Below are 27,116 nucleotides of genomic sequence, written 5' to 3'. Positions count from 1 at the left end.
TGTCCTGGTTTGCCAGGTACTTCTTCGGGGTTTCCTGAAACTGTCAATAAAAGGTGGGCAGTGTGGAGCAAAGCAGCTGGTTATCCTGTGTGTGCCTCTTCCATCTGCTAATACTTTGTTCCCTCGAACTCCCATAACCACAAAATGGAGCACTTCCTCTAGGCCAGACACTGGGCTAAGGACTTGATCTTCGCTGTCTTTAATACTCACAGAATGCCTGAAGAAGGTATGTAGACTGTCCCCACCACACACACAAGGGCACTGAGTTGACCAAGATCTTGGTGCCAGCATCAGAGACAGAACTTAAACTTGGACCCATCTGACCCAAACCTGGGCAATTCACTGCCACATGAGTGCATTCCTGACCTGTGCTCTTGGGCAGGGACCCTGTATTTCTCCTGCACCCCCAGGACTCAGCCCAGCACCGTGTACGTCATGGAGGCTCTCTGTGTGGACACAGATTCCATTCAAGTTCATCATTCACACTGCCCAATTCCCAGCCCCACTCCCCAGACAATGTAGCCGGAAACTGGTGGATGTTTAACAAATGCAGTGAATCCTCCTTTTTAATGCCAGACTAAACCATTCATTTGGGAACCATTCGCTTGCTTACACCCAGGCAATCTGGTTGAAGATGCAGCGAGCAAGGATAAGTTGGGTTCATTTTGAAATTAGATGACTTGGGGTTTTGAGTCCTAACTCCAACATTTTTAAACTGTGTGACCCCAGACGTTCCTTCACCTCTCCCAGTCTGTTTCCACACCCCCAGAGATGTGCCTGGACCACCTGAAGCTCGCCCCCCACCTTCTTCCTTCAGGCTCAAGTCTGCCCTTACCTGAGTTGGCGAGAGCAAGGGCCTTGAGCGTTACAAACTCCTCCTTCTCCACCTTGAGCTTCTTGTACCTGCGCACCAGTTGCAGGATGGCACGGTAGAGCTCCAGCAGCCCAGCCAGGCGTGAGTGCTCCTCATCCATGATGTAGTCCTCAGCGTACACCAGCTTGTCATCGTAGGGCAGGGAGCGGTACACGATCCCCAGGATGAGGATCTCCATCCAGGCGCTCTGCAGCAGGCTCATCTGGTCCCCCAGCGAGAGATTTGAGAAGCCTGTGGGAGAGCGGGGGAGAGGAGAGCAGCAGCAGTTAGGAGGGTGGACCGGGGCCTCTCTGGAGGCCAGGGGTGGGCTGTGTTCCTGGCATCTCCAGATCCTGCTGGGTGGGGGCATAGCTCTGTAGCTGCTAAAACCGCTGCTCTCCCTTGGAGAATGAAGTCAGACTTGGAATTTGTGGCAAAGACTTACCTAACAAGAGCTCAGTCAATGCTGACAGTTGTTATTATCACCATGATTGTTAGTTCTAGGGTATTTTTCAAATGTCTGGAGAGACGTCATGATTAATTAAATGCATCTGTAATTTAAGAGTTATTGAAATCATAGCTGGATCAGGAGAGGCAGCTGTACAGGGTCCCTTCCACTCTGGGAGTTTCCAGGCTCCTCTCTCCTTCAAACCAGGTGGTGGTGTCGCTTTGCGCTTTAAAATGATACCTGGCCTCTCTGTGAAGTCTCAGCTGTAAGAGACCCATGGCCAACCAGGAAGGACTCGGCCGTTCCCAGCCACCAGCAGAAGCCAGGGCCCACTGGGAGACCAAAGCCCCTGTCAGGGCACTTTCTCGCCAGGCAGTCTTTCCCCAAAGGAGTCAGACACTCACCACCTCCGGCCATCACTCTCCCTTAATGATGACCCAGTGGCTCCATTCTGGGAGCTGGAAATCACTGGGGTTTCCCCTCCCTGCTTGCAGGAGACTGGCTTTACAATGAAAGGAGGCTGGGGGCGGGGAAGGAGCCAGAACCTAACACTGACTCTTCAACATGCTGCAGACATTGCCTGGCTGGCCTTGAGCCCTAGTGCCTCATGTACTAGCTGCCCCAGACCTTGTGGAAGCCATGCAACTGCTCCAAACCTCAACCTCCTCATCTATGAAATGGGCAAAACATTAGAGGCACAGAGAGCAACTGTATGGTCTGCTGAGACGACAATTACACAGCTGATTACAAATGAAGATGACATACTGGAATTGCATTGTATGTGGATTTAGCTTAGTACTTGCTTCACAAGAGGGCAGGAGAGAGAAAGTTAAGTTGACTGACTTTCAAATATCTTAACCACTAAACACATGGCAGTGACTTCACGGGGGGCTGAACTGGAAACAGAGTGATTGGTTCCAACACTGATCATGCTAGATTTATCAAAAGAAGGAAAAGAAGCCACAGAGACATTTGCACCATGCATGAGTAACTGAAAAGAGGGTTTTCCAGGGTAATTCTGCTCATGAAGAAACTGACTTAGAACCCCGCCTGCCTGCTGCTTGCAGATGTGGGGGTGGGGTGAAAATGAACACAGGGTGCACACACAGCACGCGGCAGTGCCCCCAGCACACACTGGCACCAGCCTGGACTCCCCAGCTCCTGCATGGCCCAACTCTTTGGACTTCTGTGGCCTGTCCCCCCTCTCAGCTGCTGTCCTCTGTCTCTCCCTGTTTTCCATCCAGAGCAGGACTCCAGCCTACCACTGTGTTCCTGGAGCAGGCTGCCCTTGCCTTCTGCCTTCCTAATGCAGCTGCACAGTTCTGGTCCCATCTGTGCAACATGGGCTGTGGATCTCGGCCTGCTGCTGGAATCCACATACGATCCACCGAGGAGGAGCTAGAAGGATCATACCTGTGGGAGCGGATGAGCACTGGTAGTCCTGCCTTCTCAAGGGAGAGACTGGGACACAGGGGTCAGCTGTGTGTGTTGCTCTCCATATTCCTGGCACAGGAGAGGGTGCACGGCCACCCAGGAGGCCCGGGGGAGCCAGAGGTAATAAAAGATAGATAGAAATGGACATCCAATTTCCCTTATCAGGTCTCTGAGTTGGAGAGAGGCCTTGGGCGACATTAATTAACAGATACCAATCAGCCGGCATGGGAGAATGGGGGGAGGGGTTTGCTGGACCACACAGGGAGGGGGTGTGTGAAGGCAGATAGACTGGGAGGGAAGATGGAGGAGGAGGGTGGTGGTAGTAAAATTAATAGACAACTGAGCCAGAAGGTGCCAGAGAGGGAGGGTGAGGCAGGAAATGCAGGAGAAAAGACCTCAGTGAGGTGAGCCACACAGGTACAATCCTTACAAGAATAACACCAACATGCTTCTGCTCCTTTGGTCAGTCAACACATGTTTACTGAGCACCTACTAAGTGCCAGGCCCATGGTAGGCACTGGGGACACATGGTGTGTTCAAGCAGAATTGCTGCCTGACTTCAAGAGCTCACAGTGACGAACTGGTCCTGTGTCACTAAGTGTCACAAGTCAGCAAAGTTATGATGGTAAGAAGAGCCACAGTGAATGGAAGGCTCTGAGAACATGCAATGGGAATGTGTCCCAAAGGAGGGTCGGGAGGCCTTGCAGAGGGGGGATAAGGGAAGAACCTCTGAAGTGGGAGGCGAGGGCACCCCTGGGTATGAGGCACCCACTGAGGTGCAGATAAGCTGCTGCCAGCCCAAGCCCTGAGCTCCCAGGGAGCATGGATGCCGGGGTGTACCCAAGAAGGGCCCAACAAGGGTTCACAGCAGAGGAGACAATGGGCAAACACCACAGGCCTGAACTCTGCCTGGCAAGAAGTGTACCCAAAACACTTCTTGGAGCCTCTAGAGTTCAGATTAGGCTGCCTCTGCCCATGATCGTGTGAGTGAGGGATCTGCTACGTCCTGTGGTGGTGGCGATGGCTGTGCTCCCATGGGGGGAGGCCGGTTCAGCCCCTCTGCCAGGCTGGTCTGAGTGTAGGCTCAGCCCCAGGTTCTCTCTACCTTCTTGCCAAAGTCCTAGAAAGAGCTTTGAAAACCCAAACGGACCCCCTATGTCCTGATCTTCATACACAGGCTGCTTTGTTTTGTGCAAAGAAGTGGAGGGTTATGTTTGCCATCTCTGACATACACTGAAATAACTCCAGCTTTTCTAATATGTGAAAAAAGAACCGCTAGAAAAAATAATGAGAAACAAACGTGGCTCCCTCTAGGAGAGGCCAGGAGGGGACAGGGATGAAGGCAAACTATCTGTATACACGTCTATTTTTGGATTCTGGATCCCATATTGACAGGGCCTAAGAGGTTTAAAAATAAACCATAACTATAACCTTCCAATTTATTAGCAATGCCACTGCTAGGAATGCCTCCCAGAAAGAAATGTATGCAAAGGTAAATGTAAAAGGCTGGAGTTAGATCACTGTTTGAAATGACCCAAAGCAGAAAATAGCCTAAATGTAAATCGTGTGATGAGTAATTATTATATAAATGCAACTTTTAGTTAAACAATTAGCGCATAAGAAATGGCCAAAAAGAATGAAGTAGAACTGTTTTGTGGATGTACGAAGACACCCAACAGCAGAAGGAGGGCGCTGGCATTAGGACCAGACTCCAGGGCCGGACTGTCAGAATCCTCATTCTGTGGACCACTTGAGATGACCCTGGGCAGATCCATGCCCTCAGGCCTTAGTTTCCTCATCTGTACAATGGGAACAATGACAGCACTTTCCTCGTGGGGTTGTTCGAGTTACATGAGGCCCCATGTGGAACACTTCAAACTGTGCTTAGCACACAGTACACGTTATCACTTTATCTAATTAAGAGGAAAAGTGGATGTAAAGCAGTGTTCAATCCGGTGTGGTAGTGCTTGTCTATAATCCCAGCACTCAGGAGGCTGAGGCAGGAGGATCACCATGAGTTCTAAGCCTGGGCTGCACAGTGAATTCAACGCCAGCCCGAACTACATAGCTACACCTTGTGTCAAAAACAAAAAAGCACATACATGGTAGTTGTACATGTACAGGAGATTCCCAGAAGGCTGCTCAGGGTGGGGGGTGGTTAGAAGTTTTGGGGCTGGGGATTTAGCTCAGTGGTGCCACCACCTGCCTCACAAGCGCAAGGTCCTGAGTTCAATCCCCGGTACAAAAACAAAAAGAAGTCGTAATTCCCACATCTGTCACATCTGTCCAGTATCTTCACTAGAAGTTTCGTATTTTTCTGATCTTTGCATTTTTTAAATTTAAAAAACCAAACAAAGGAGCTGAGGCCAAGGCTCCCCCTTGCCCTTCAGGAAAGCACCATCCATTCCCACTGGATGGCCTCTCCTTCACCGAGAAATTAGGGATTCTGGGCCAGCAAGGCCCCTGGGTGGGCAGGGCTGACCTGAGGGGCACTGCCCACACCAACATTCTGGCTCTCAAGCTTCTCACAAGGAGCTCTGTGCCCCAGGGAAATTGCTTTACTTCCCCTGGCAGATCTAATAACACCCAGACCCAATCCAAGCCCCATCCCCCAGTGATCTGGCCCCACAAGCTCCTAGAATTAAAAAAAAAAAAGCAGCACGTAATTTGTGGCAAGTGGAGTTCATAATCTGTTAATTTATGATCGTCTTTGCCGACCTGGAGGGCCATTAGAGAGGTAATAAAGGGAGATGTAATTATAGGATCTGGGGCCACTTCAGACACAGCTGCTCTCACTCGCCAGCTCATCTTTCATCCAGCCAGACAGCGGCTACCTGGGAGCAGGTCTCTGGCAGGATCCCTGGCAAGGAGGCCTCCGGGGATGCCCTGCAGGTGGGGCCTAGGCTGGACAGCAGTGGTGGTGATTCCCCACACAGGCTCTCCTGGCCAGACAGGCAGGCTGCCTGGGGAGGGCGGATACCCAGCTAGTACCATGCAAAGGCCGAAATTCACACAGGGCTCGCTCCCCTGCCTGTTAAAGGCTGCTGGCTCTCGCTCTTATCTCTTGCTCACAGGAAGTAAGAGATAGATGCTCTGAAACTTGGATTTGCCCTCCAGGAAAATCCAACTCAAGGTAAAAATCTTGGTTTGGAGTACGGTGACAAATGGACCCAAACAATGGCTGCTTTACTGAACAAATCACAGGCCACACCAAGTTCCATGGAACTCATCCTAGTTCCAAAAGGTTCCCCAAGGCAGAAATTAATCTATAGTTTCGAGTTTCGCTTTCTAAGGTTCCAGTTACCTGAGGTCAAACACAGTCGGAAAGTATTAAGGTAGAAAATTCCAGAAATGAACAATTCATAAGTTTAAAATTGTGCAAAGTTCTGAATAATGATGAAATCTCATGCCATCATGCTCTGTTCTGCCCAGGCAATGAATCATCCCTTTGTTCAGTGTATCAACACTGTATCTGCTACCCACCCATTGGTCATTTGATAGCCGCTCAGTTATCTGGTCAATTGTCACAGTATTGCAGTGCATGTGTCCCAGCAACTCTCATTCCACTTAATAACGGCCCCCAAATACAAGAGTTGCAAAGGAGGCACCAGGACAAAAAACACGGAAGGACAGACTGCTTCTGACACTACATGGCAACGCTGTAGGGCATACAGAAAAATATGATCTGTACAGAGGACTCCAGTATATGAACCTAAAGGTTTCAGGCATCTACTGGGGGTCATGAAACATATCCTTCATTAACAAGGGGCGCTCTGAGTCTTGGTCTCTGCCACAGCTCTTAGCAAGAGACGCTACACACCATGAGTGTTCACTCTGTGCACATAAAGGCAAGTATGTAGTGCCCTCTGTATACCAGAGGGTGGAAGACACTGAAATGGTCCCCTCTGTCTAAGGACAGTGGCCTCCTCAGAGCTCTAGTTCTGAGCAGTGAAGTGGCCAGTCCTTTCTGTCTGTCCCAGAACCAGAAGGCACAGGAGCCAGCCCAGGCCTTAGGGTGGGCTCCAGCTCTGTGCACCCTCTTAGCCAGCCTTCTCTCTCTCTTCCTCTCCCAGGGCCGCTGAGCCTGTCTGCAGATGAGCTTGGCATCTACTGGGATTAAGTTATTTGTTTAAAGATATGAGGCACTTGATATGTCATTGCTCTTTTTTTTTTTTTGGTACTGGGGATCGAACTCGGGTCCTTGCGCTTGCGCAGCAGGTGGCAAAACCACTGAGCTAAATCCCTGGCCCTGTCATCGCTCTTAATATGAGGTGTACACACAGTGGCAGATTTTATTAATTAATTTTACCTTAAACACTGGAAGGTCAGGCCCAAATAATTCAGCATGCAGATTTATGCAAAATAAGCAAATTACAATCTGAGACAGACAAAGGAATTCAGCTTTGGATGAAGAGAAATGATGGTGGAAAAGAAGGCTTTTATCACTGGTAACAACGCCACCCACGCCAACAGTCTGGCATTTATCAAGTACCCACTGAGCAGGCTGCATCTTTCCAGCAATCTCCCAAGCAGGGCTCTAATAGAAGTCCCATTTCACAGATCAGGACACTGAAGCTTAGAAAAATTAAGCATCTTGCACAAGGCCAGTAAGAAGAGAGCTAGGATGGGGGCCCAGGCTGGCTGACTCCAAAGTCTATGTCCCCAGCACCCACTGTGCTTTGCTTCTCCCTCATGTTTGGGCACAGATAGAAGAACAGGAGCAAAGAGATAGGGTCTCGTGGTCCTGTCCCTTCCCTTGGAGATGTTATAGGAGTGGCGTGATGGAAGGAAGAAGCAGTGACCCAGGGGACCGCCAGGCGCCACTCCTGAGCCATCCCCAGGATGTAGTATCTACTCCACTGGAAACAGGAGAGCGGGCCAGGACAGGGGTAGCTGTACCCAATTTGGTCCTGGGTTAGTGGAGCAATCCAGGCTGAGGTGTCTTAGCAGTGGCCTGACCCCACATGTGTGCTGAGCCAGCACTGGGCAGATTCAGAAACTACTGAGTGTGTAATCCCTAAGAGGCTGAGCTCCTTAGTGCGGGCACACTGGCTGGGCCCCTGGCGAGCCCACTTCCAAGTCAGAATACCCAGGGGCCACCAGGAAGTCCCCTAGGCTTCCAACCAGCCAGGTGGCAGCCAACAGCACCTCCAGGCCACCCATTCTCTCTGCAAGGCCCTGTCCACAGGAAGGCTCCTTCCTGTAAACTGCACACACAAGGTGTCACAGGACTTTTCTGATTCAACTTAAGCAACTGTGGGCTTTGGCATTTAACATCCCAGACACTTTTGCTATAGCGTCATGCATGCAGTATTCATCTTCCAGGGTGTGGCAAACAAAAACAGGATCTGCAGACCGGAAGATAAACTGTCCCATGTCACACAGTTAGAACTAGGATCCATAGGGTTGGGGATGGGGTGTGACTGCCAGAAGAGTAACAGGATGTCTCCACCACACCGAGCCAGGTTGTTGGAGCAAAGGAGAAAGGTTCCTAAGGTTGTGCAGTGTAACAATCTGTAGGCATCCGTGTCTACAAAAATAAAAATGAGCTCACACCTTTACCCAGACCAAAAGAGACTAAGAGTGGGGTCTGGATCCACATGGAGTGTGGAGAAGCCCATATGGCCTAAAGCACATTCCATAAACTTCTGACAACAGAAATGCTCCTAGATCATGGAATCCAAACAGAGCAGTAGGTGCTGTAAGAGAACAGGCAGGGGAAACAGTGAGCATGCAACTGCCCAGGGCTCCGCACAAAGCAGGTGCTCTTAACTCACAGTTTGGAGGTCAGGGGACCTGCCCAGGGTTACACAGCCAGTAAGCTGTAGACCCAGAATTTCCCTTCCAATCTCATTCCTAATTCCATGCTTTTTTTTTTTTTTGGTACCAGGAATTTAACTCAGGACGTTGTGCTTGCCAGGCAGGCGGCGGAACCACTGAGCTAAATCCCTGGCCCCACAATTCCATGCTCTTAACTGCTCCTCTGTGCCTGCCTCTAGATAACGAAAGAGAGCCAATCCTTTTAGCAAGCTGTTTCTAGCATAGTCCAGAAAGGCCTATAGGGAAACCCTACCCTGTTTTGTCCCTTAGGAAACTTGTTTCGTAGCTCCTTCCAGAATGAGAAGTGGTTCTTTAGAGCCCACAGCAGCTCATAAGCACTTCTGGGCTTTCCAAACACTCACTCCTCTCCAATCCCACAGGAGAGTCAAGGACCCCAAGGAGGAACAGGCTTTCGAGGATCTCCTAGGCCGCCTGGGTGCCATGCATCAGGACCACAGCCATGGCAGGCCTTGAGGAGTCTGGCCGACAGCCCATGGCCACACTTTCCCCCAGCCTCATGACTCACCTGGGATGTGCTTGGCCCAGCCAATGATGACCACGAGCTCCCGGTCCACCAGGTCACACAGGGTGGTCAGGGCCTTGATGTCCCCCTCAGGCATGCCGGCAGGAGGCATGGCATACAGCTTGTCTGGTTCAGCCACCAGTAGGTATGAGACAATCTTGGTCACTGCAATGACCGGAGAGAAAGGTAAATGCCTGGGCAAAGAGGGATCAAGCAGCATGGAGCCTGGGGTGGTCAGGAAGAAAAATCAGGTTCCTAACAACCCCAGGAAGGTTCAATGTGGCCAGAATCTCCCTGCCCATTCAACACCACAAAGTCGCAGGTGGCAGTGATTCGGGCTATTGGGAGATCCCCTCCAAGAGAGTTGCCTAAGCAATCTCTTGGGAGAAACCTGCAGAGTACCCTGGGGTGGGGGAGGAGGGGAGCAGGCTCTTGCTGCTGGGCGGGGCCTGTGGCTTCTTAGGGCTGCGCTTCACATGGAGTCACAGCCTGTGCCGTCCCATGTGCTCAGGCCTTGGAAGTGAAGCTGGGCAACGATGCCAGGCACTAATGTCCCCTCCCCAAGATCCACAATGTCCCATGACCCAGTGGTGGGGAGACGGCACTTCCCTAAAGGACGCCGGATGTTCCAGGTACAGAAGCTGGGAAAGGGACAAACAATCCCCTGGTACGCACTTGGCTTTTTAGCAGGTGGAGAAATTTGTAGGCTCAGGTATGGGCTGCTCTCAGAGTCCAGCCGTCGCTTGTATTTCTGGCGGCCTCCACGCACTCGGTCAAGGCGCACACCTGTTAGGGAGGAAAGGAAGACAGTGTCAGGAGCGGTCAACATCACCAGGGCTGCTAGTGCTGATCAGAACTTCAGCACTGACTGAGCCCTTCAGGGTCATCCGTACACAGCCAGCCTCAGGAAAGGTGGCTGGACAATGCTGAAACAATCATCTAAGAGTAAGGCCCCAGGGCAGTTGCCCAGGACTGCTCCTGCCTCTCTGGAGCAGTACCCTCCTGAAACCCATCCAGGGCAACCTCCAGCTCAGGGGTCTTTGTGCCTCCAAAACTGAAAACACAGCAAAGCCCTCTACCAAGTGGTGGGGGGAGAAGTCACAGTGCGTTTGTGTTAAGTCAACTTGGTGTCCAGGGAGGGAGGAGTCCACTTGTGCAGCGGCCCTGCGTGGGCGGGCACTTGCTAAGAGATGAACGCCACCTTCAGACTTTCCACAGAAGCAGCATCGGGGTGGGTTATCATTACCAATGTCAATATCTGAGTCCCACCCACTGAGATTTGGGAAGAGGGCTCTAGAGTGTTTCACAGTGTCCGCCAGGATGGGGACACAGGCGGTCCTGGCCACCCTTGGGAAACCCATGCCTAGAGATCTCTCAGCAGCAGGTTTAGGAGCTATGGGGGCTACTCCACACTGACATCCATTTCCAGGAGTGAGGGCCTTGTTATCGCCGGAGACAGCCCTGTCACGGACGATGTGCCCTTACGGCCTTCCAGAAGCCGGCCCCATCTGCAGCTCCTGCTGCCTAGACAGATACCTCCCACCCACAAATCGAGGACAGGAGCCTTCGGGTGGGCGCCTCACCCAAAGGCACACATGCTCACACTGGCCACCAACTGACGAGAACTAACACAGGAGCCAGAGGGCAGGACAGAGAAGCAGAGCGGGCAGTGGGGTAGAAGGATGGTGCTGGGGTCCCTGGTGGCCTGGGATCCACTTCTGCTTTTGTGTCTCAGGCTCTCCTGGGCCAGCCCTAAAGCAAGGCCCCTTCTTGGATTCCTAGACTTGAGCAACCATGAACAGCTCTTCTCTTGACCATGAAGTGGGCCTTGGTGAAACATAAAAGTCAGCGGCAAAGACCAGAGTTCTGAGAAGGCAAGCACAGCTGCTCCCTCGCCTCCCAGGCCTCTCTCATTTCCCAAAGGTCCAAAGTACTGCCCTCAGAGGTCCAGTCAGCTCAACACAGGGCCCAGCCTGCCTCTTGCCCACACACTCACACTTCCAGATCTGAGGAAGCCATGGGCCTGCAGGAGAAGCAGCGAGAGTCCTTCCCCGAGTCCTGTGCCTCTTTGTCCCCAGCCCCAGGGTCAGGTCTTTCTCCAGGAGAAACAAGAGAAAGCCGGAGTGACCGTAACTATCCCTCTTTCCCCCAGAATAAGATCTACCCAGAAAACAAGGGCTCATTTTCAGGGGATGTCTCCTCTAAAATCATGTTAGAACTTGCTTTCTGGGCAGGCCTTATTTTGGGGGAAATATGGAAATGGAATCCATGGTTTAGATCCTATTCACACCAGGGGTGATTTTCTTGTTTTTTGATAGGCTACACAGCTACTATGTAGTTCGTAGTACCTGTCCAAGTACCTGGGACAAGAGGAAGTCTCCTACATCAATGACAACAATGCAAGGTCAAATGACTGTTTGTGCAGTGGGCGGAGACAGTTCCTTTAACTGCTCACTGACTGCCCTGAGGAACTTCAGGATGAGGAGTGCTGAGGACACCTACGCCCATCCAGCTAAGGGCTCCAGCCCCTCTCCTCCTCTAGAGGACAAAGATGGGAGCCCACAGAACCCTCACACCACCTGAAGGGACTCTCTTTGGGGCTAGTTACTACTCAGGACTTGCATCAGCAACATCATTTTTACCCCATAAACCCAGCACTATTGTACCTGGTACTGCACATAGCTATAGTGAACTTTTTTTTTTTCAATGGAGGGATCCCACCCGTGATTTCTATTTAAAGGTAACTCCTATACTGGGGTCATCTGGTCTGGGACTGTGCCCCACCCCCACTGGATGTCTGAGAGGTCTGGGATCTCCTTGCTGTTTGGGAAGGCAGAGCTGACCCTGTAACGCAGCCAGCTTACAAAGGCACATCCATAGGTGAGGACTAACTGGACAACAGAGCCCTCCCTCAGAGGGTATGGGCAGCTCCAAGTCCTGGTTACCGCACTTCCTGCTCCTGGGCGCTCCAGGCTCTTCTCCAGCATGAAATATGGTCCTTAGCCTCTGAGGAGCCTTCAGCAACCCCGTCGCCCTTCTGCTTTTAGGGTTAGAAATGGTTGTCACAGAGCAAAATGTGCAAAAAGCAGTTTCAGAGAGGGAAGGAAGCACCAAGTGCTTGTGCTCCTGAGCAGGCGACTGCTGGGAGAAGCTCTAGAGTCAGTGGAGTCAGGCCTTGGTCAGGTCCACCAGCCGCCACGTAAGGCTTCCCTGGCACTTCCTGCCTGCCTCCCTGGCCCTGCCTAAGCTGGCTGGTGACCAAGGAAAGCTCCAGGGCAGAGCTGAAGCCCTGGGCATCAGATGGGCACCTACAGGAAGAGAGTGTCAGGCAGTCTCTGATGCCTCTCGTCTCAAAGTGTGGCCTGAATATGGACCATCTCTGGGGCTTGCTGGAAGTGTTAGTGTCTAAGCCCTGCCCAGGAGAATCAGAATCGGCCCCTGGGAAGGGGCTTGGTACATGCTGTGGAATCTGGGTCAGGGCCCTGGGCTCTAGGGCATCCCAGCAGCACCCTGGGCCTCTGGGGACAGCTGAATCCCACCTGGCACAAGCCTGCCTCCTGCAGTGAGGGCAGGAGGAGCAGACTCACAAGCTAGGAAGGAGGATTACTCTCCCAAGGCTTTGGGGAAGTTGCCTGAGTGGAAGAGTTTCTGTCCTAACCCCGCAACACATCTACATAGAAGACCCCTGCCTATGAGCCAAAGCCCTCACTAACTGAAGTTTACTCCCCTCGAAATGGTGACAAGACCAAGGTGAAAATCCAAACCTCAGCCATACAGGACAGTGAGGACCCCCACCTACCGAGCAATTTATCTGTGCAGGGTGCAACGTGTCTTCTCACTCCTGAGTCCAGGAGGAGCCCTGCCCCTTCTCTCCGAGCAGCCAAGTCTCACAAACCCTCTGTCCCCACCAGCCAAGCCTCACCCAGGTGTCTGTCAGCCAGAGAGAGAACTACTCAACAAAAAATAAAACCAAGCTGGGTGTGCCTATCATCCCAGCACTCTGGGGGCTGAGGCAGGAGGACGGAAAGTTTGAGCTCAGCTTCGGCAACTGAATGACTTAATGAAACCTTGTCTCAAATTTAAAAAAAAAAAAGCTGAGGATGTAGCTCAGTGCAAAAGCCCTGGGTTCAATCCCCAGTACTGTAAAATAAATAATACACTGATTAATAAATTTAAACATCTATTGCTCAACAAAGCAAGGAGATGGGCAGCTGCCAAGTCTGCCCGTGCCTCCTTCTGGAATGTTCTCTGACCCAGTACAGGACCCGAGCCTTGGTGACGAATATATAAATGGCTGTGCCTCTTTCCTCCCCAGCTCCACAACAGGCTGGGGGTGCTCCAGGAGCTCCTAGGGTTCCCCTATCTACCCCCTAGGGCCCCCAAAGGCCAGGGTGCTTCCGCTAGGATCTGCCATGGTACCTGGTACCCACTGGGTGCTTAGGACATAGGAATTAGTGCTGTTCTTATCACCATCCTTATTCTAAGGCTTTCTGGTTAAGTCACATTAACAATAACAATAATGTCCCATGATGAATGTGTTCATCATGTATTCCAAATGTAGTACTAATAAATAATGTCTAAACGAATGATAGAATTCACAGGACAGAGGTACGCATCACCCTATTTAATCCAAAGAGATAACGCAGCTGTTTTGTTCTTCATTCTACAAATAAAAAACACAGGCTTGGAGAGATTCAGTCATTTGCCTAATATGAGAGCCAGTAATGAAGTTCCTTGCCATCCCAATGCATGACTTTCCAGGAGAAGGCAAAGAAAAACTCTCCTCTAAATTTTCTCCTCCAGATCTTTACAGCCTAGTGGTCAATGGTGCTGATCAATAAACATTATCAATTATCAGCTTGTTTTGTCTGAAAAAAAGAGAGAGAGAGAGCGAGAGAGAGCCTGTGGGGTTTGATCATGCACAACTGGAGCCAGGTGTGCAGCGTTTGTTCTCCCCGCCCCACCCTGGGCACATCTCCTAATCGCTCCAGGCAGGGGACCAGAGGTGGGTTCCAGGCCAACCCGTGTCTCTCGGGAGAATGCGGGCTCTTGCTGAGTTGGCCCTCAGGCCTCAGTTTTGCCATCATGCATGGAGAGGAGGCAGTGGTGACGACCAATAATAAAATGGTTCATGGCAAGGCAGCTCCAGCTGGCCTGGGTGGCGTCTCCACCCTGTGCCTCAGCAGTCACCTGGCACTTGGTCCCCAGGCTACCACGGGCTCTTTCCCTCCATGCCCTTTGGCTATCAACACAGTGGGTTCTTAGGGACACGGCCCAGGCCAGCTATATTTCCTCCACTCCTCCACTCCTGTCCCAGTCAGGGTTTGCCTGTGATCACTGAGGGTGAGGGTCACAGACCTGGGGTAGGGAACAGTGGCCTCCACATAAAGGGAGGGCCCTGTCCCTCCTGCCCACAGTGCTTCCCAGGGCAGTGGCTATCTGAGGGTTCAGCCCCTCAGTGAGAAGCCTTCCAGACCCTGGCAGGGTCAGCACCAACTGTGTCCCCTCAGCTCATTCTCTATGACAGCAGTGACAACAGAAGCAGGACAACTCCCACTCCCCCAAGCAAGTGTGTGCCACCCCTGAGTGGACCTGGGCACATCCTGGGCTAGGACTTTCCCTTCTCCCTGTGGGCTGAGCCTGGCACCGGCCTGTGGTTGGCTGTCAAGGGCCTGATAACGTGCCCATTCGGAACAATGCCCCTCAGAGCTGGGAAACAGGACCCTCAGGGCCCCTGCCTTCCACAGCTGCTCTTTGTCCTGCCGGCCTCCAGAGCTCCCCTCCCTCAAAGTGGTGCATCCTCAGGAAGCTCAAGTCCATCTCTGGATCACACTCTACCTGCCATCCACGCAAGACAACTCAAGACAAGTCCTGTCCACACCACCATCCTTTATGCATGTGGACATTCCTGGGCTCTTCCTTCCATGGACAAGCACCCTCTGTTTCCAGCCAGTCACCGGCTTGCCTTCTACACAGCTGTCTTTATTGGTATGTTCTGCTCTGAACTGAGAAGCATCAGCTGTTCAAAGGCAGAAATGTGAAAGGCAGATGTGTGGATCCCTCCACACAGTGCCCAGACAGACACTGGTCAGCTACATTTCTACTTCTCACCCACGAGTGTGTATGTGTTTTATTAAGTAAGCTGCTCACATTTTTAATAAAGAAGTCCCTTCCTGAGAGATAATGGATGGACTGGGTCCCCGCCCTGAGTTCTATGAGAAGCCTGGATCCCACAGACATTACAGCTGTCTATTACCCTTCCTTTCCTTTCTTTCCCTTCCACCTCAACAGAATCTCGATTTGGTTGGTGGAGGCAACCTGTCCTAGCCAGTCCCAACATTTCCGCTCCCCATACCCCAGCTTCCTTGGCAGTGAGGGCTGGGCAAATGGCCTGTTTCCAGCCAATGGCTTGTATGGGGAAGTTCATGGTGGGGCTTCTGGGAATGGTTTTGCCTTTTTGGTAAAAGGAACAAACACATTTGTTACAATTGTTATGGCATGTCTGTTCTGACCTGGAAGGCAAAGCCTAGAGTTGTGGCAACTGCCTTGTAACCATGAGGCAGCATCTGAGGATACAAAAGAACATAAGAGGAAAAAAACAAAAACAAAAAATTTAAGTCCTCGATGCTGCGGCTGAGAAGAACACACAAGGCCAGCAATTGCCCATCTCCAGACTTCTTGTTAGGAGGAGAAATCAACTTTATTTATCGTGCTTAAGCCACTAGCTGTCAGGCGGTCCATAACTTGCAACAGAAAGCAATTTTCACTCATTGATAGACAGGGCAATTACTTTTTAAATTAGGATATGACTTCCCAACACCAACTGGGTGGGGATAAAAGTCTTTTTTTTTTTTTTTTTTTGGCAATAGAGTCTCACTAAGTAGTCTAAGCTGACCTCAAATTTCTGATCCTCCTGCTTCAGCCTCCTGAGTGAGGGGCCACGGGTGCATGCTACACTGCCCAGCAAAAGGAGTCTTGGACTTGAAGTGGACTTGCCTTACTGTTTGTGTCCATGTATTAGAAAAATCTCTAAAACTTATAGAGTCAGGAAGCACAATTAAAATACTCATTAACTTACAATTACTGTCTGGGATTATTAGATCTTATCATTTCATTGGTACTTTCAGAGTATAAAAAAACCATTAATAATGCTACTGTGTAAAGTGTCACAGATATCCAAATACTGTAATAAATATATAGCCTTTACTTAACCACTGGTGAATACTATTTAATCCCTTAATACGTGCAGATCAAAAATTTAATTTTTCTAAAGTGTTTCATGAATACAAAAGCTCGGCCAATCACTGGAATGCACGATGCTATGGAGTCTGAGAGCGAGCCCAAGACCACATAAAGTGTGACCCCTCCCTTGCCAATGGGAGGAACCCCTAAATCTTTGCAGTACTGGGGAGTGAACCCAGGGTCTCACACTCGCCACACTCTAGCACTGAGCTACATCTCCAGGCCCTTTCTAAAAATTTTATTTTGAGACAGGGTCTTGCTAAATTGCCCAGGCTGGCCTCAAGCTTAGACTCCTCCCATCTCAGCCTCCCAAGCACCAACATAACTGGCACCCCTAAATCTTATAACTCGAGTATAAGAAGGAAGAAGTACTACCATAGACTCAGGATCCGATCTGGACATCACCCCTGACCACTCTGGCTACCCGAGTGATCGTGAGTCGCCCCCTGCCACTGCATGCCTCCATTTCATCATCTATAAAATGGGGGCAATAACAGCCTACTTCACAGGGACGCTAACTAATTTAATCCTCAATAAGTCAATATTTTAGTGCTTAGAGCATCATAGACAGCAAATAGTAAGTGTTCAATTGAATGTTAACTAATATTATCGTTAAAATACTTCATCCCTGGAGATATTCTATATCTCGATGATACTAATGTTAATGTTCAGGTTGTATATTATTGTATTTAATTTTGCAAGATGCTATCACCAGGGGAAACTAGGTGAAGGGAACAGAGGCCCTCTCTGTATTATTTCTTATAAGTGCAAATGAGTGTATGACAGTCCCAAAATAAAACATTTAATTAAAAACTTAAAAAAAATACTAGTGGCCAGGTGTGGTGGCACATGCCTGTGATCCCAGCACTCAGGAGGCTGAGGCAGGAGGATCGCTGTGAGTTTGAGGCCAGCCTGGGCTAGTGAGTTCAGAGCCAGCCTGAATTACAAAGGGAGAGACCCTGCCTAAAAAAATAAAAATAAAAATAAAAAAATACTAGTGGAAAAGTCAAATAGTATACCTGTGGGTGGAACAAAGTTTGGTGTTTTTTGAAAAGCTAAGCAGAAATATCATTGGATCCAAGAATTCTACTCATAGGTATATACCCCAGAAAACTAAAAGCAGGGATTTGAGCAGACATGTATATGCCAGCATTATTGTTGGGAGCCACTGGAAACCGCAGCAGCCATCAAGAGATAGACTGATGAACAAACGGGGTGCATACATATAATGGAATATTAGCCATAAAAAGAAATAATGTTCTGCCACAATATGGATGAATCTTAAAAACGCTATGCTTGGTGAAATAAGCCAGGTACAAAAGGACAAATGTACAGTCCCACTTCCGTAAGACGTCTGGGGTGGTTCAATTCAGAGACAGAAAGTAAGCTGGAGATGGTGGAGGGATGGGGGTGGTGGGTGCACTGTTCCCACTGCGAGTGAGAACGGTTTGGGAAGAGACAGTGACGAAGGTTCCAGGATGCTGTGGAGTTGAGTTCCACTGAATTGAACAGTTAAAGTGGTTTGTAAATGGCAAATTCTATGTGATACATATTTTGCCACACATAAAATAATGTAACACACCAAAGCCCATCAAAGTATACACTTTAACTGGGTGAATGGTATCTGTATTAGGCAGCTTTCTAGTCTCTGGAACAAAATACTCGACACTCACAACCTAGAGGAGAGGTTTGGTTTGGGTCCGTTTGAGAGGTGCCATCGGTTGGCTCCAAAGCAGGATCAGGGTAGAAGCAGGTGATGGTGGCCAGGAAGCAGAACAGGGGAACAGCGGGCAAGGACATACATCTGTGACCTGCCCGTACACACCCAGAAGGCCCTACGCAGCTCCCAAGGCCATCAAGTTGACAACTAGGCCTCACCACTGCAGTATCTCAATGAAAAACATGTTAAATGTTAAAAACAGTGGTGCAGAAGGACCAGGGACTTATCTCAGTGGTGCCGAGCCTGCCTCACAAGTACAGGGTCCTGAGTTCGATCCCTGCAATGGGGAAAAAAACCCATGGTGCAGATCTGTAATCCCAGCCCAGCCTGGGCAACTTAGGGAAACTCTGTCTCAAAATAAAACAGAAAGGGCTGGGGATGCAGTAGCTCAGTGGTAGAGTGCCCCTGGGCTTAATCCATTAAAGTACCATTAAAAACAACTGATTTAGGGCCAGGGATGTAGCTCAGTGGCACCGCACTTGCCTGGCAAGCATAAGGTCCTGAGTTTGATTCCCAGTACCAAAGAAAAGAAAAAAACAATTCTTTTAAATAGTTCACCGAGCCGGAGATTTGGCTCAGTGGTTCTGCTGCCTGCCTCGAAAGCACAAGGTCCTGAGTTCAATCTCCGGCACCAAACAAACAAACAAAAAAAAACCAAAATTTCACCTAAGGGCAGTGGAATTAAACAACATAAAACACTGACACATGTAGCAGAGGGCTTGGTACACGGTAGGCACTCAATAGTACCTTCCAGCCTTTCACTTGCCTATTGAAGGCAGTGGAGTGTACATGAACTGCTTTTCCAAGAAGAGATGCATCCCTACAGGTATGATTAGCAGGGGACTGGTGTAGTGACAAAGTCCTCAGGAACCTAAGGTTCAGAGAGGCTAAACCTTCGTCCCATGAGCACACAGCCCCTACACAGGTGCTGCCTCAATAATGCCCACCAGAGCTCAGGTACTGCCCTGCTCAGCCCAAGACAGAGGCACCTCCTGTGGCTGCAGCTGTAACTGCCCCTGTATCTGCCCCTGCCCACAACCTGGCCGATGCCCCTGGTGCCTGCGGGCTCCCAGCTCAGGGCACAGGAAATGGCAAAGCTGCTCCAGTGCAGAACCTCCTCCGTCAGAGGGGAGGGGAGGGGGCTCCCCGAATTCTCAAGGCCACACCCCATCTGCTGGCCTCTCCAGCCCCCAGAGGCCTCTAGACAGCATCCAGGGCCCACAGATCCCTGACCCGATCAGATGCCCACTTGCTGACTTGGCAAGATCGGGCTTCGGATTTCTTTTTTAATGGAAGTAAAAGAACTCCTGCCTCCTTTCACCGCCCTCCTTTCTTCTCCTTTTCCCTCCCTAAGCTGGATGAGATCCCAGTCTTTCAGAAGTAAAAATAGCCAAATGCACAGGGGTGGCGGCAGCCAAGGCTAGTTAAGTTGCTTTCTTTTATATCCAGGCACTAAAAATAACTGGCCAAAGCTTCACAGAGCATGGCCTTGCACCTGGCCCTGAGCCTGCCCTGGCGCTGCCCTCCCCCGTCACACATCTCTTCCCACAGGGGCAGCTCAGACAGGACAGGAGGAGCCAAGTCCCCAGGGCCAATGTCCTTGTTCCCCAGCTCCTGTCTGGGGTTAGGGGCAGGTAGGATCCCCCCTGACCTTGCAGTGTTCAAGGCCAAGACCTTCCTCTTGCCCTTATCCAGAGCTGCCTCCACCATCAGCACCCAACTCAACAGCCGATATAAGCAGGTTCACCTGGACAATGCTTCTGTTTAAGAAGCCAGTTCATATCCCTCTCTCATCTGAGCTGTGTAACCGTGTGGAGGGGGCAACTACAGGATTATTACCAGTGCCAGAAGCACACAGAAGGTTAGGGTAGTTAAGTAACTTGCCCAGGGTTACACAACCAAGAAAAACCATGGGAGGAGCTAAGCCCTAATTTGCAGATGCCTAAATCAGGTCTCCTTTGTCTTGAACTTGTGGTCATCAGTCCTGTGTGACCATCAGAATGCCCTGGAAAGCCCTGAACAGCGCAGACTCAGAGCTAACCCTCCAAGGCAGGTCCTGAGTCAGGAGGTCCAGATATTTTCTCCAAGTTCCTTTAGTGACTCTGACTGTATGCCAGGTTTGTGTCTTTATTCAATACTGTTATCTGACCAGTGTTCTCCAGGGACTTGGGAGTTGACTCTTTTCCGGTCCACACATCTCACGGCTGGCTCCCCAAAAGCCAGGGGTATGAGTCTGGTGGGTAACCTAAGACAACCACAGCTAACACCCTGGCGCTCCTGCCAACGCTCTGAGGGCTCTGTCTGGGCTCCACAGCTGGTAACATGGAGCCCCAGCATTCTGCCCATTGAAAAGCATCTGATGTCACTCTGCTGTGTCCTCTGGATGCTTCTCACCCAGGGCACAGCGTCCCCAAGAACATTTCAACAAACATGAGCTTTCCCTGCCCAGAAACATCCCGAACTGTATACCCAACAGTGAGATGTCACTTCCTGGCCTCCCCTCCTGTTTTCCTCTTTGAGGAGGGCTGGGGCTTTGCTACTGCCCAAGGCATCCACAGTGATGCTAGGAATGGGCAGTTCCACATCACCAAGGAGACTCCATTCCACTGAGCTCTGTCATCTCCTAGCTGTGAGGCCCTAGGGGCCAGCTCAAGCACAGCAAACACCTGTCATCTGTGCCACCACCTTCCGTTTCCTTGCCTGGGGTGGCCATCGCCAATCAGCCAGGGCACTGTTGCCTGCTGATGTCAGCACTGCCTCAAAGCCCTTTCAATTATGGGCTCCAGGCAGCCACTGCCCACCCTAGGGCTGGCATACCACTGAAAGGCAATTCGCCATCCTGTGGCCTGAATTAAGAATGACTATGACTTGTAATAGCTAATCTTGGAAGCAGCCTCTATGCCCACCAATAAGATGGATATGGAAAATATGGTATATATACACAATGGAGTACTGCTCAGCCATAAAGGATAAATTTGAGTCATTTTAGGAAAATGGATACACCTTGAGACCATAATGCTAAGTGAAATAAATCAGACAAGAAAGGTTAACTATGGCATGGTTTCACTTACATGAGAAACCCAAAGTATAAATAATTTAAAGAGCAAAATAAAAGAGAGGAAACAGAGATATACCATGGAGAGATGGGAAAAGGATCTGGGAATGGGGGAGATGGGAAAGTAAAAAGGATCAAGATGTGATTTTTATTGGTACCAATTCCCACAATGAATGTGCTGATTATGTGTTGCAAACATACATTAATTTTTTTAAAAAAGAAGAACTGTTAGGAGCTGCCAGAGCAAACAAATGCACAAACAAGATAATTTCAGACTGGGAAACGTTCAATGAAGAATAAAGAAGGAGGGGCTGGGGATTTAGCTCAGTGGTGCTGTGCCTACCTCAAAAGCACAAGGTACTGAGTTCAATTCCTGGTACCAAACAAAAAAAGAATAAAGAAGGGGACTGGGGATTTAGCTCAGTGGCACCACACCTGCCTCGCAAGCGCAAGGACCTGAGTTTGATCCCCAGTACCAAAAAAACAAAACAAAAAAAGAATAAAGAAGGAGATACAATAGCAAGCAATGGGGTGGGAAGGGAGGTCTTTCTGAGATGATGGCATTTAAATTGGGACTGGAAGGATGAGAAGGAGTCAGCCTCCAGAAAAGCATTCCACGCAGAGGGAACAATCTGAAAGTCCTAAGTGGAAAAGGGTTTATCATGCTTGGTATCAACAGCGTGCTGGACCATGTTGGGCCTGGAAGACCAGGGTAAAGTATCTGAATTTCATTCTAAGTCAATGGAGAGTCACTTGATTGTGGAAAACAAAATGGCAGACTTGCATATTACAGCTCGGGCTGCTATGAGGCTTAGAAGAAACAGGACCAAGACCAAAGACCACAAGTCCAGTCAGGACACTGTGAGGGTTCAGTGGTTCCAGAATCATGACCATGGTGATGAAGAAAAGCAGGAGAATGTGAAATACATTTTGGACACTGACTCAGGGAAGGTGATGTCCCTAGGTGAAGATGGAGAGTAGTGGAGGCAGGGTGGTCCCAACCTCAAGTCTCCCTCCTAAAGGGCCCAGTACGGCGGTGAGATGTTGGGGCTAAGCATCCAAGGGAAGGCTTGGGGCCGGGGGCTGGGAGTGAGAGCCACCTATTGATACCTAGTGCCTAACCTAGAAGAGATGATGGCAGGGTGCAGGTGGGGAAGAAGGTCTGGTTCTAAGACCCACAGAGCTCTGAAATGTAAAGGTCAGCAAGAGACAGAGTGAGCCAATAAGTCTAAAATGCATGGTAATGAGATAAGGGGCAGAGGAGGCCAGCACGGTCTGGGGAGTCAAGAGCACAGGGGCAGGGAACATGGCGCGCTGCTGAGAGGCCGAAGGAGCTGCCCTCAAAGAAGAACCAGGCTGCATGGCCCAGAGCTGGCAGAGGGCACTTTCAAGGGTACAGGTGGGGCAGTGGTAAAGGAGGAGTGGACAGAGAGACAGGTGTCTCATCAAAGTCAAGGTCACAATCTGGCCATCGTGTCCCAGGCTACAATCCCAGTACTCAGGGGGGCCGAGGCAGAAGAATCATGAGTTCGCAGCCACCTTGGGCTACATAGCAAGACCTTGTCTCAAATAATGAAACAACAAAAAGTCAAAGCAACTCCAGAGATGGAAACCCAGTGTGGGAGGCAGATTAGGGAAGCATCTTTCTAACAACAGCTAAAGATAGGGGCCCGGGGATTTAGTCAGTGGTTCTGCCGCCTGCCTCGAAAGTGCAAGGTGCCAAGTTCGATCCCGATACAAAAAAAAAATTTCCAAAACAGCTGAAGAAAAAGTTTTTAGATAACATAAAGCAAAGAAAAAGACTGATATACTCAGTTTGTTAGAAATGCCAACTTCCACTTAGCAAAGGATTCCATAAAGGGAGAGAAAGTATAAATGGGGAGATTTTTACAACACTAATAATAGAAAAATGATATATATAAGTATATTATATTATATATTATACACCAGAAGATCTAAAAATTTCTGCAATCAGTAGAAAAAATAAAGGAGAAAATTTTGGAGAAAGCCTCATACAAGGATCTTTTCACAGAAAAGGAATCCTTAGTGGCTAACAAATGCATGAAATATGCTTATCTCATTGCAAAGAAAGTACATATTGATCAGCAGCTTTATACAAAAGCAGCTAGCAAAAAGAAAAAAAAGCATTGGTGACATTATGGAGCAACAGGAGTATCTGAATACAGGTGATAAATGTGTCAGTCTGAGCCGGGTTGGGTGGCACACAGCTGTAATCCCAGCACTCAGGAGTCTGAGGCAGGAGGATTGCAAGTTAGATGCCACCCTGGGCAACTTATCGAGAGCTTTACTCAAAATAAAAAGGACTAGGGATGTAGCTCGGTGGTACAGTATTTGCCTAGCATGCACAAGCCCCTGGGTTCCACTCTCAGCACAAAAAAATGTGAATCAATACAAACAAATCAAAAGCAGTTTCGGGCCGGGGATGTAGCTCAGTGATTTCGCTGCCTGCTGCGCAAGTGCAAGGACCCGAGTTCGATCCCTGGTACCAAAGAAAAACAAAAGCTGTTTACTACGCTCTCATAAAGCTGGAGATACATGTCCTAGAACTCCTTCAGTATGCACAAGCAACTAGGAAACCTGCTCAGCACCCTCAAAACCCAGACCCCTAAATGCACATCAGTAGGAAAAATAAACTTGTGCAATGATACTATACCATATGCATTAGCAAACTGTGGTCTAAGAGCTAAATCCAGCCCTCTGCGTCTCTACCCAAACACAGCCCTGCTAGTTCATTACACACTGTGTCAGTACCACAGCAAAGTGGAGTACATAGGTCAGAGACCTAAAGTAGCTACTGACTTCTGCTGGGCAGAAATGAATTTGAACCTGAGCATGGTGGCACACATCTGTAATCTCAGCACTGTGGGGGGCTGAGACAGGAAGACTGAAAATGTAAGCCAGCCTGGGCAACTCAGGGAGACTCTGCTCCAAACAAGTAAGAAAGGCTGGAAATATAGTTCACCATGAACCATACGAGCCTTGGGTTCAATCCTCAGGTCTGGAGAAGAAGGAAAGGAGGAAAGGAGGGAAGCAGGGAAGGAAGAAGGAAATTAAATGAATTACAGCACCATGCAACTGACAGGGTTGTTTTATTTTGAGATAGGATTTCACTGCATAGTTCATTCTCCTGCCTCAGCCTTCCAAATGCCCAGATTATAATCATGAACCATCATGTCCAGATCAACAAGCTTTCATCTCAAAAATACTAAAATAATCATGATGCAGAAGATGTGGTATAATTTCATTTAAAACAAAACACCCCTATAAAAGCATTAAAGTATAAACAGATGGTAAAACTGCCAGGCCTGGTGGTGCACACCTGTAATCCTAGCACTTGGGAGGCTGAGGCAGGAGGATTGTTGAGTTCAAAGCCACCAGGGCGACATAGCGAGACCTTGTCTCAAAAAATACAAAACAAAACAAAACAAAACAAAGAGATGGTAAAATTATAAAGAAAGGCAAGAACATAATGCAAACTCCAGGACAGTGGTTACCTTGGAGGGTGGAGAAAAGGGAATGAAAATGAGAAAGGGCAAAAGAAAACCTCTGAAGTAAGGGCACTCTTCGTGGTCCTACAATGGGTGGAGGCACCCACATTCTTTTAGGTTTGACATGTATTTTTAACAATCCTCCATGTTATTCCCTTCTTTTACATCAACAGTTTCAGTTGGTTGTATGGCATCCCAGGTGAAGACTACAATTCTCATAGTCCCCTGCAGAGAGGGGTGGCCATGTGACTAGGTTCCACCAATGGGCTATGACTGGAAGGACTTCAAATGACCTGGAGTAGGCTTTTCCTCCTTCAGGCTGTCTTGAGGTGAAAAGCTCAAGTGGAAGCCCCAGGCTAAGGATAGAGCTGCCAACCAGTTCTGGGTTACCACAGACTTTTAACTATTTCATTCAAAATGAGAGAGAACTAAACTTCTAGCCTTCTGGTTGTTATTTTAGTGGTGGAAAGGTAGTCCGTTTGTTATAGATATTTAGCCTTACTCTACCTAATATCATATACTATAATATTTCTGGATCCACTCAGTGTTTTATCACTATTATGGCTTTTTTGAGACAGAATCTCGATATGTAATCCAGGCTGACCTTGAACTCATAATCCTTCTGCTTTAGCTTAGCTTCCCAAGTGTAGGAATTACAGGTACCCAGCTTCGATGTTTGCTTTTTATTTATTTATTTTTTATTTTTTTGGTATCAGGGATCAAACTCATGACTTTATGCTTATGAGGAAGGCGCAGTGCCACTGAGCTACATCCCCAGCCCTGATATTTGCTTTTTAAAGGACTGTTTTTTTTTAAAGAGTGAGGATGGAACTATAGCAAGTGCTGTGGTCCTTGGGAAGTTTTGTTGAAAAGGGGAATGGGTAAGGTGGTTATTTCTGGATGAAGATGAAGGGTTTCAAATCTAATTTTGTTTTTAGAATAGGGTAACACACTCATGTTTGTGAACGTGCCTATAATCTAACTGTTCAGGAGACTGAGACAGGAGGACTGCAAATAAGTTTGAGGCCAGTCAGGACAACTCAGTGAGAACCTGTTGTCTCAAAATAAAAATTTTTTAAATGGGCTAGGGTGTAGCTGTGGTGCAGCACTTCCCTAGTATGCTCAAGGCCCTGGGTTCCATTCCCAGTAAGAGTGGGAGGGAGGACAGGAGGAAAGATGGGGGAGGAGAAGGACAGGGGAAAAGCAAGGGGGGAGGGAGAGAAAACAATTTCCCACTTGACTGTTGCAGCTTCTATTTTCTCAAGAAAATATGAAGCAAGATCATGAGTTGAAGTACAGAGGGGCTCTGGAGGAAAAGCTGCTTCCTGGATCACAGAGGAAAACCAGTATTAGGGAGGGACAGGGAAAGGCTTGGAAGATGTTGATCAAAGGGTACAAAGTGTCAGTTAGACAGGAAGAGTAAGCTTTAGCGGTTTCAGTGATCTGTTGTACTACCTGGTGACCACAGCAAATAATAATACACTGCATATTCAAAACTGCTAAAATAGATTTTTAATGTTCTCACCACACAAAACACTTTGATGAGATCATTAGTTTGACCATTCTATAATGTATGCAAAAATCAAAATATATTGCACCCCACAGCTGTACACAATTACTTGTCAACTAAAAATAGAATAAAAAGAAAATCAATATTACAATATGATGGAGAATATCTATCTCAGATCAATGATCAATATCAGACTTCATGGTTCAACCCTAGGGACGTCCCCAGAGATGGGAAATATGATGAAAATGGCCACTAATGTTCCCATGTTGTGAAAGAGAAAAGAGGCTTACAGATGAGTAAGCATCGTGCCCAAAAAGCTGGCCAATGGTGTAGCAGGGATTTTAGCAGGTCTAAATGCCCCTGAACCTGTTATCCAATGCCTGAACACCAAATGCCCCGAGTGAACAGGTAAAGACTCAACACGCTTCTCCAGCTAGAGGTCACTGTTCCTGAGTGGCCCAGGGACTTCAGGGCATCGGAGATTACGATCGTGTGAGCTGCCAGACACGGTGGGGGGACTGCACATGTGCAGGACGGAAAGCAGTTCTGGGGACAGGAGCATGCGTTAAGAGTTCTCCAGCTGTCATTCAGTGCTATTCTCTGAAGTGCTGAAGAGCTGGGGTTTGTTTCAAAAACACTAATGTGTTTTAAAGAATTTTTAAAAACAAGTCATCTCTTATTCTCTTTCTTCATTCACAGGGCCAGAAAAATGGTATTTCTGGCATGGGCTAGAGGCAGAATACTCTATAAATACAAAGCCATTAAATCCCATGCAGCAGAAACCTGATCAGGGCCTCCTTTTAATTTCCTGACATGAGCTGGCCACTAACCCAATTACCCAGAATCCCCGGAGGAGGCCTGCGCCTTCCCGACAAGCACAAAGAGACAGGGAGCGCACACTGTGTGGACGGCAGCCTAGCTCTTGCTGAAATCAAATATCTTTTAGAAAACACTTGCGGAGCAGCAGGCAGGGGCTGGGGGTGAGAAGCAGCAGCCCGAGGG

General features: G+C 49.0%; 1 protein-coding gene across 1 annotated transcript in view; it reads right to left on the bottom strand.

Annotated features, from left to right (window-relative positions):
- Esrrb (estrogen related receptor beta) overlaps window positions 1-27,116 on the bottom strand; it is a 108,102-nt gene that overhangs the window by 6,375 nt on the left and 74,611 nt on the right. The window contains exons 4-6 of the mRNA XM_004837148.4: window positions 9,754-9,864; window positions 9,082-9,243; window positions 836-1,105 (exon numbers count right to left, since the gene is read on the bottom strand). Of these exons, the coding sequence (XP_004837205.1) occupies window positions 836-1,105; window positions 9,082-9,243; window positions 9,754-9,864 (543 nt within the window). The remainder of the gene's footprint in view (window positions 1-835; window positions 1,106-9,081; window positions 9,244-9,753; window positions 9,865-27,116) is intronic.

This window comes from Heterocephalus glaber, unplaced genomic scaffold, assembly GCF_053883595.1.
Source record: "Heterocephalus glaber isolate CG9 unplaced genomic scaffold, H.glaber_assembly_v1.0 deba00001608, whole genome shotgun sequence".
NCBI lineage: Eukaryota > Metazoa > Chordata > Mammalia > Rodentia > Bathyergidae > Heterocephalus > Heterocephalus glaber.
Note: the sequence above shows the minus strand (reverse complement) of the source record. Positions and strands in the feature narration are given on the sequence as shown.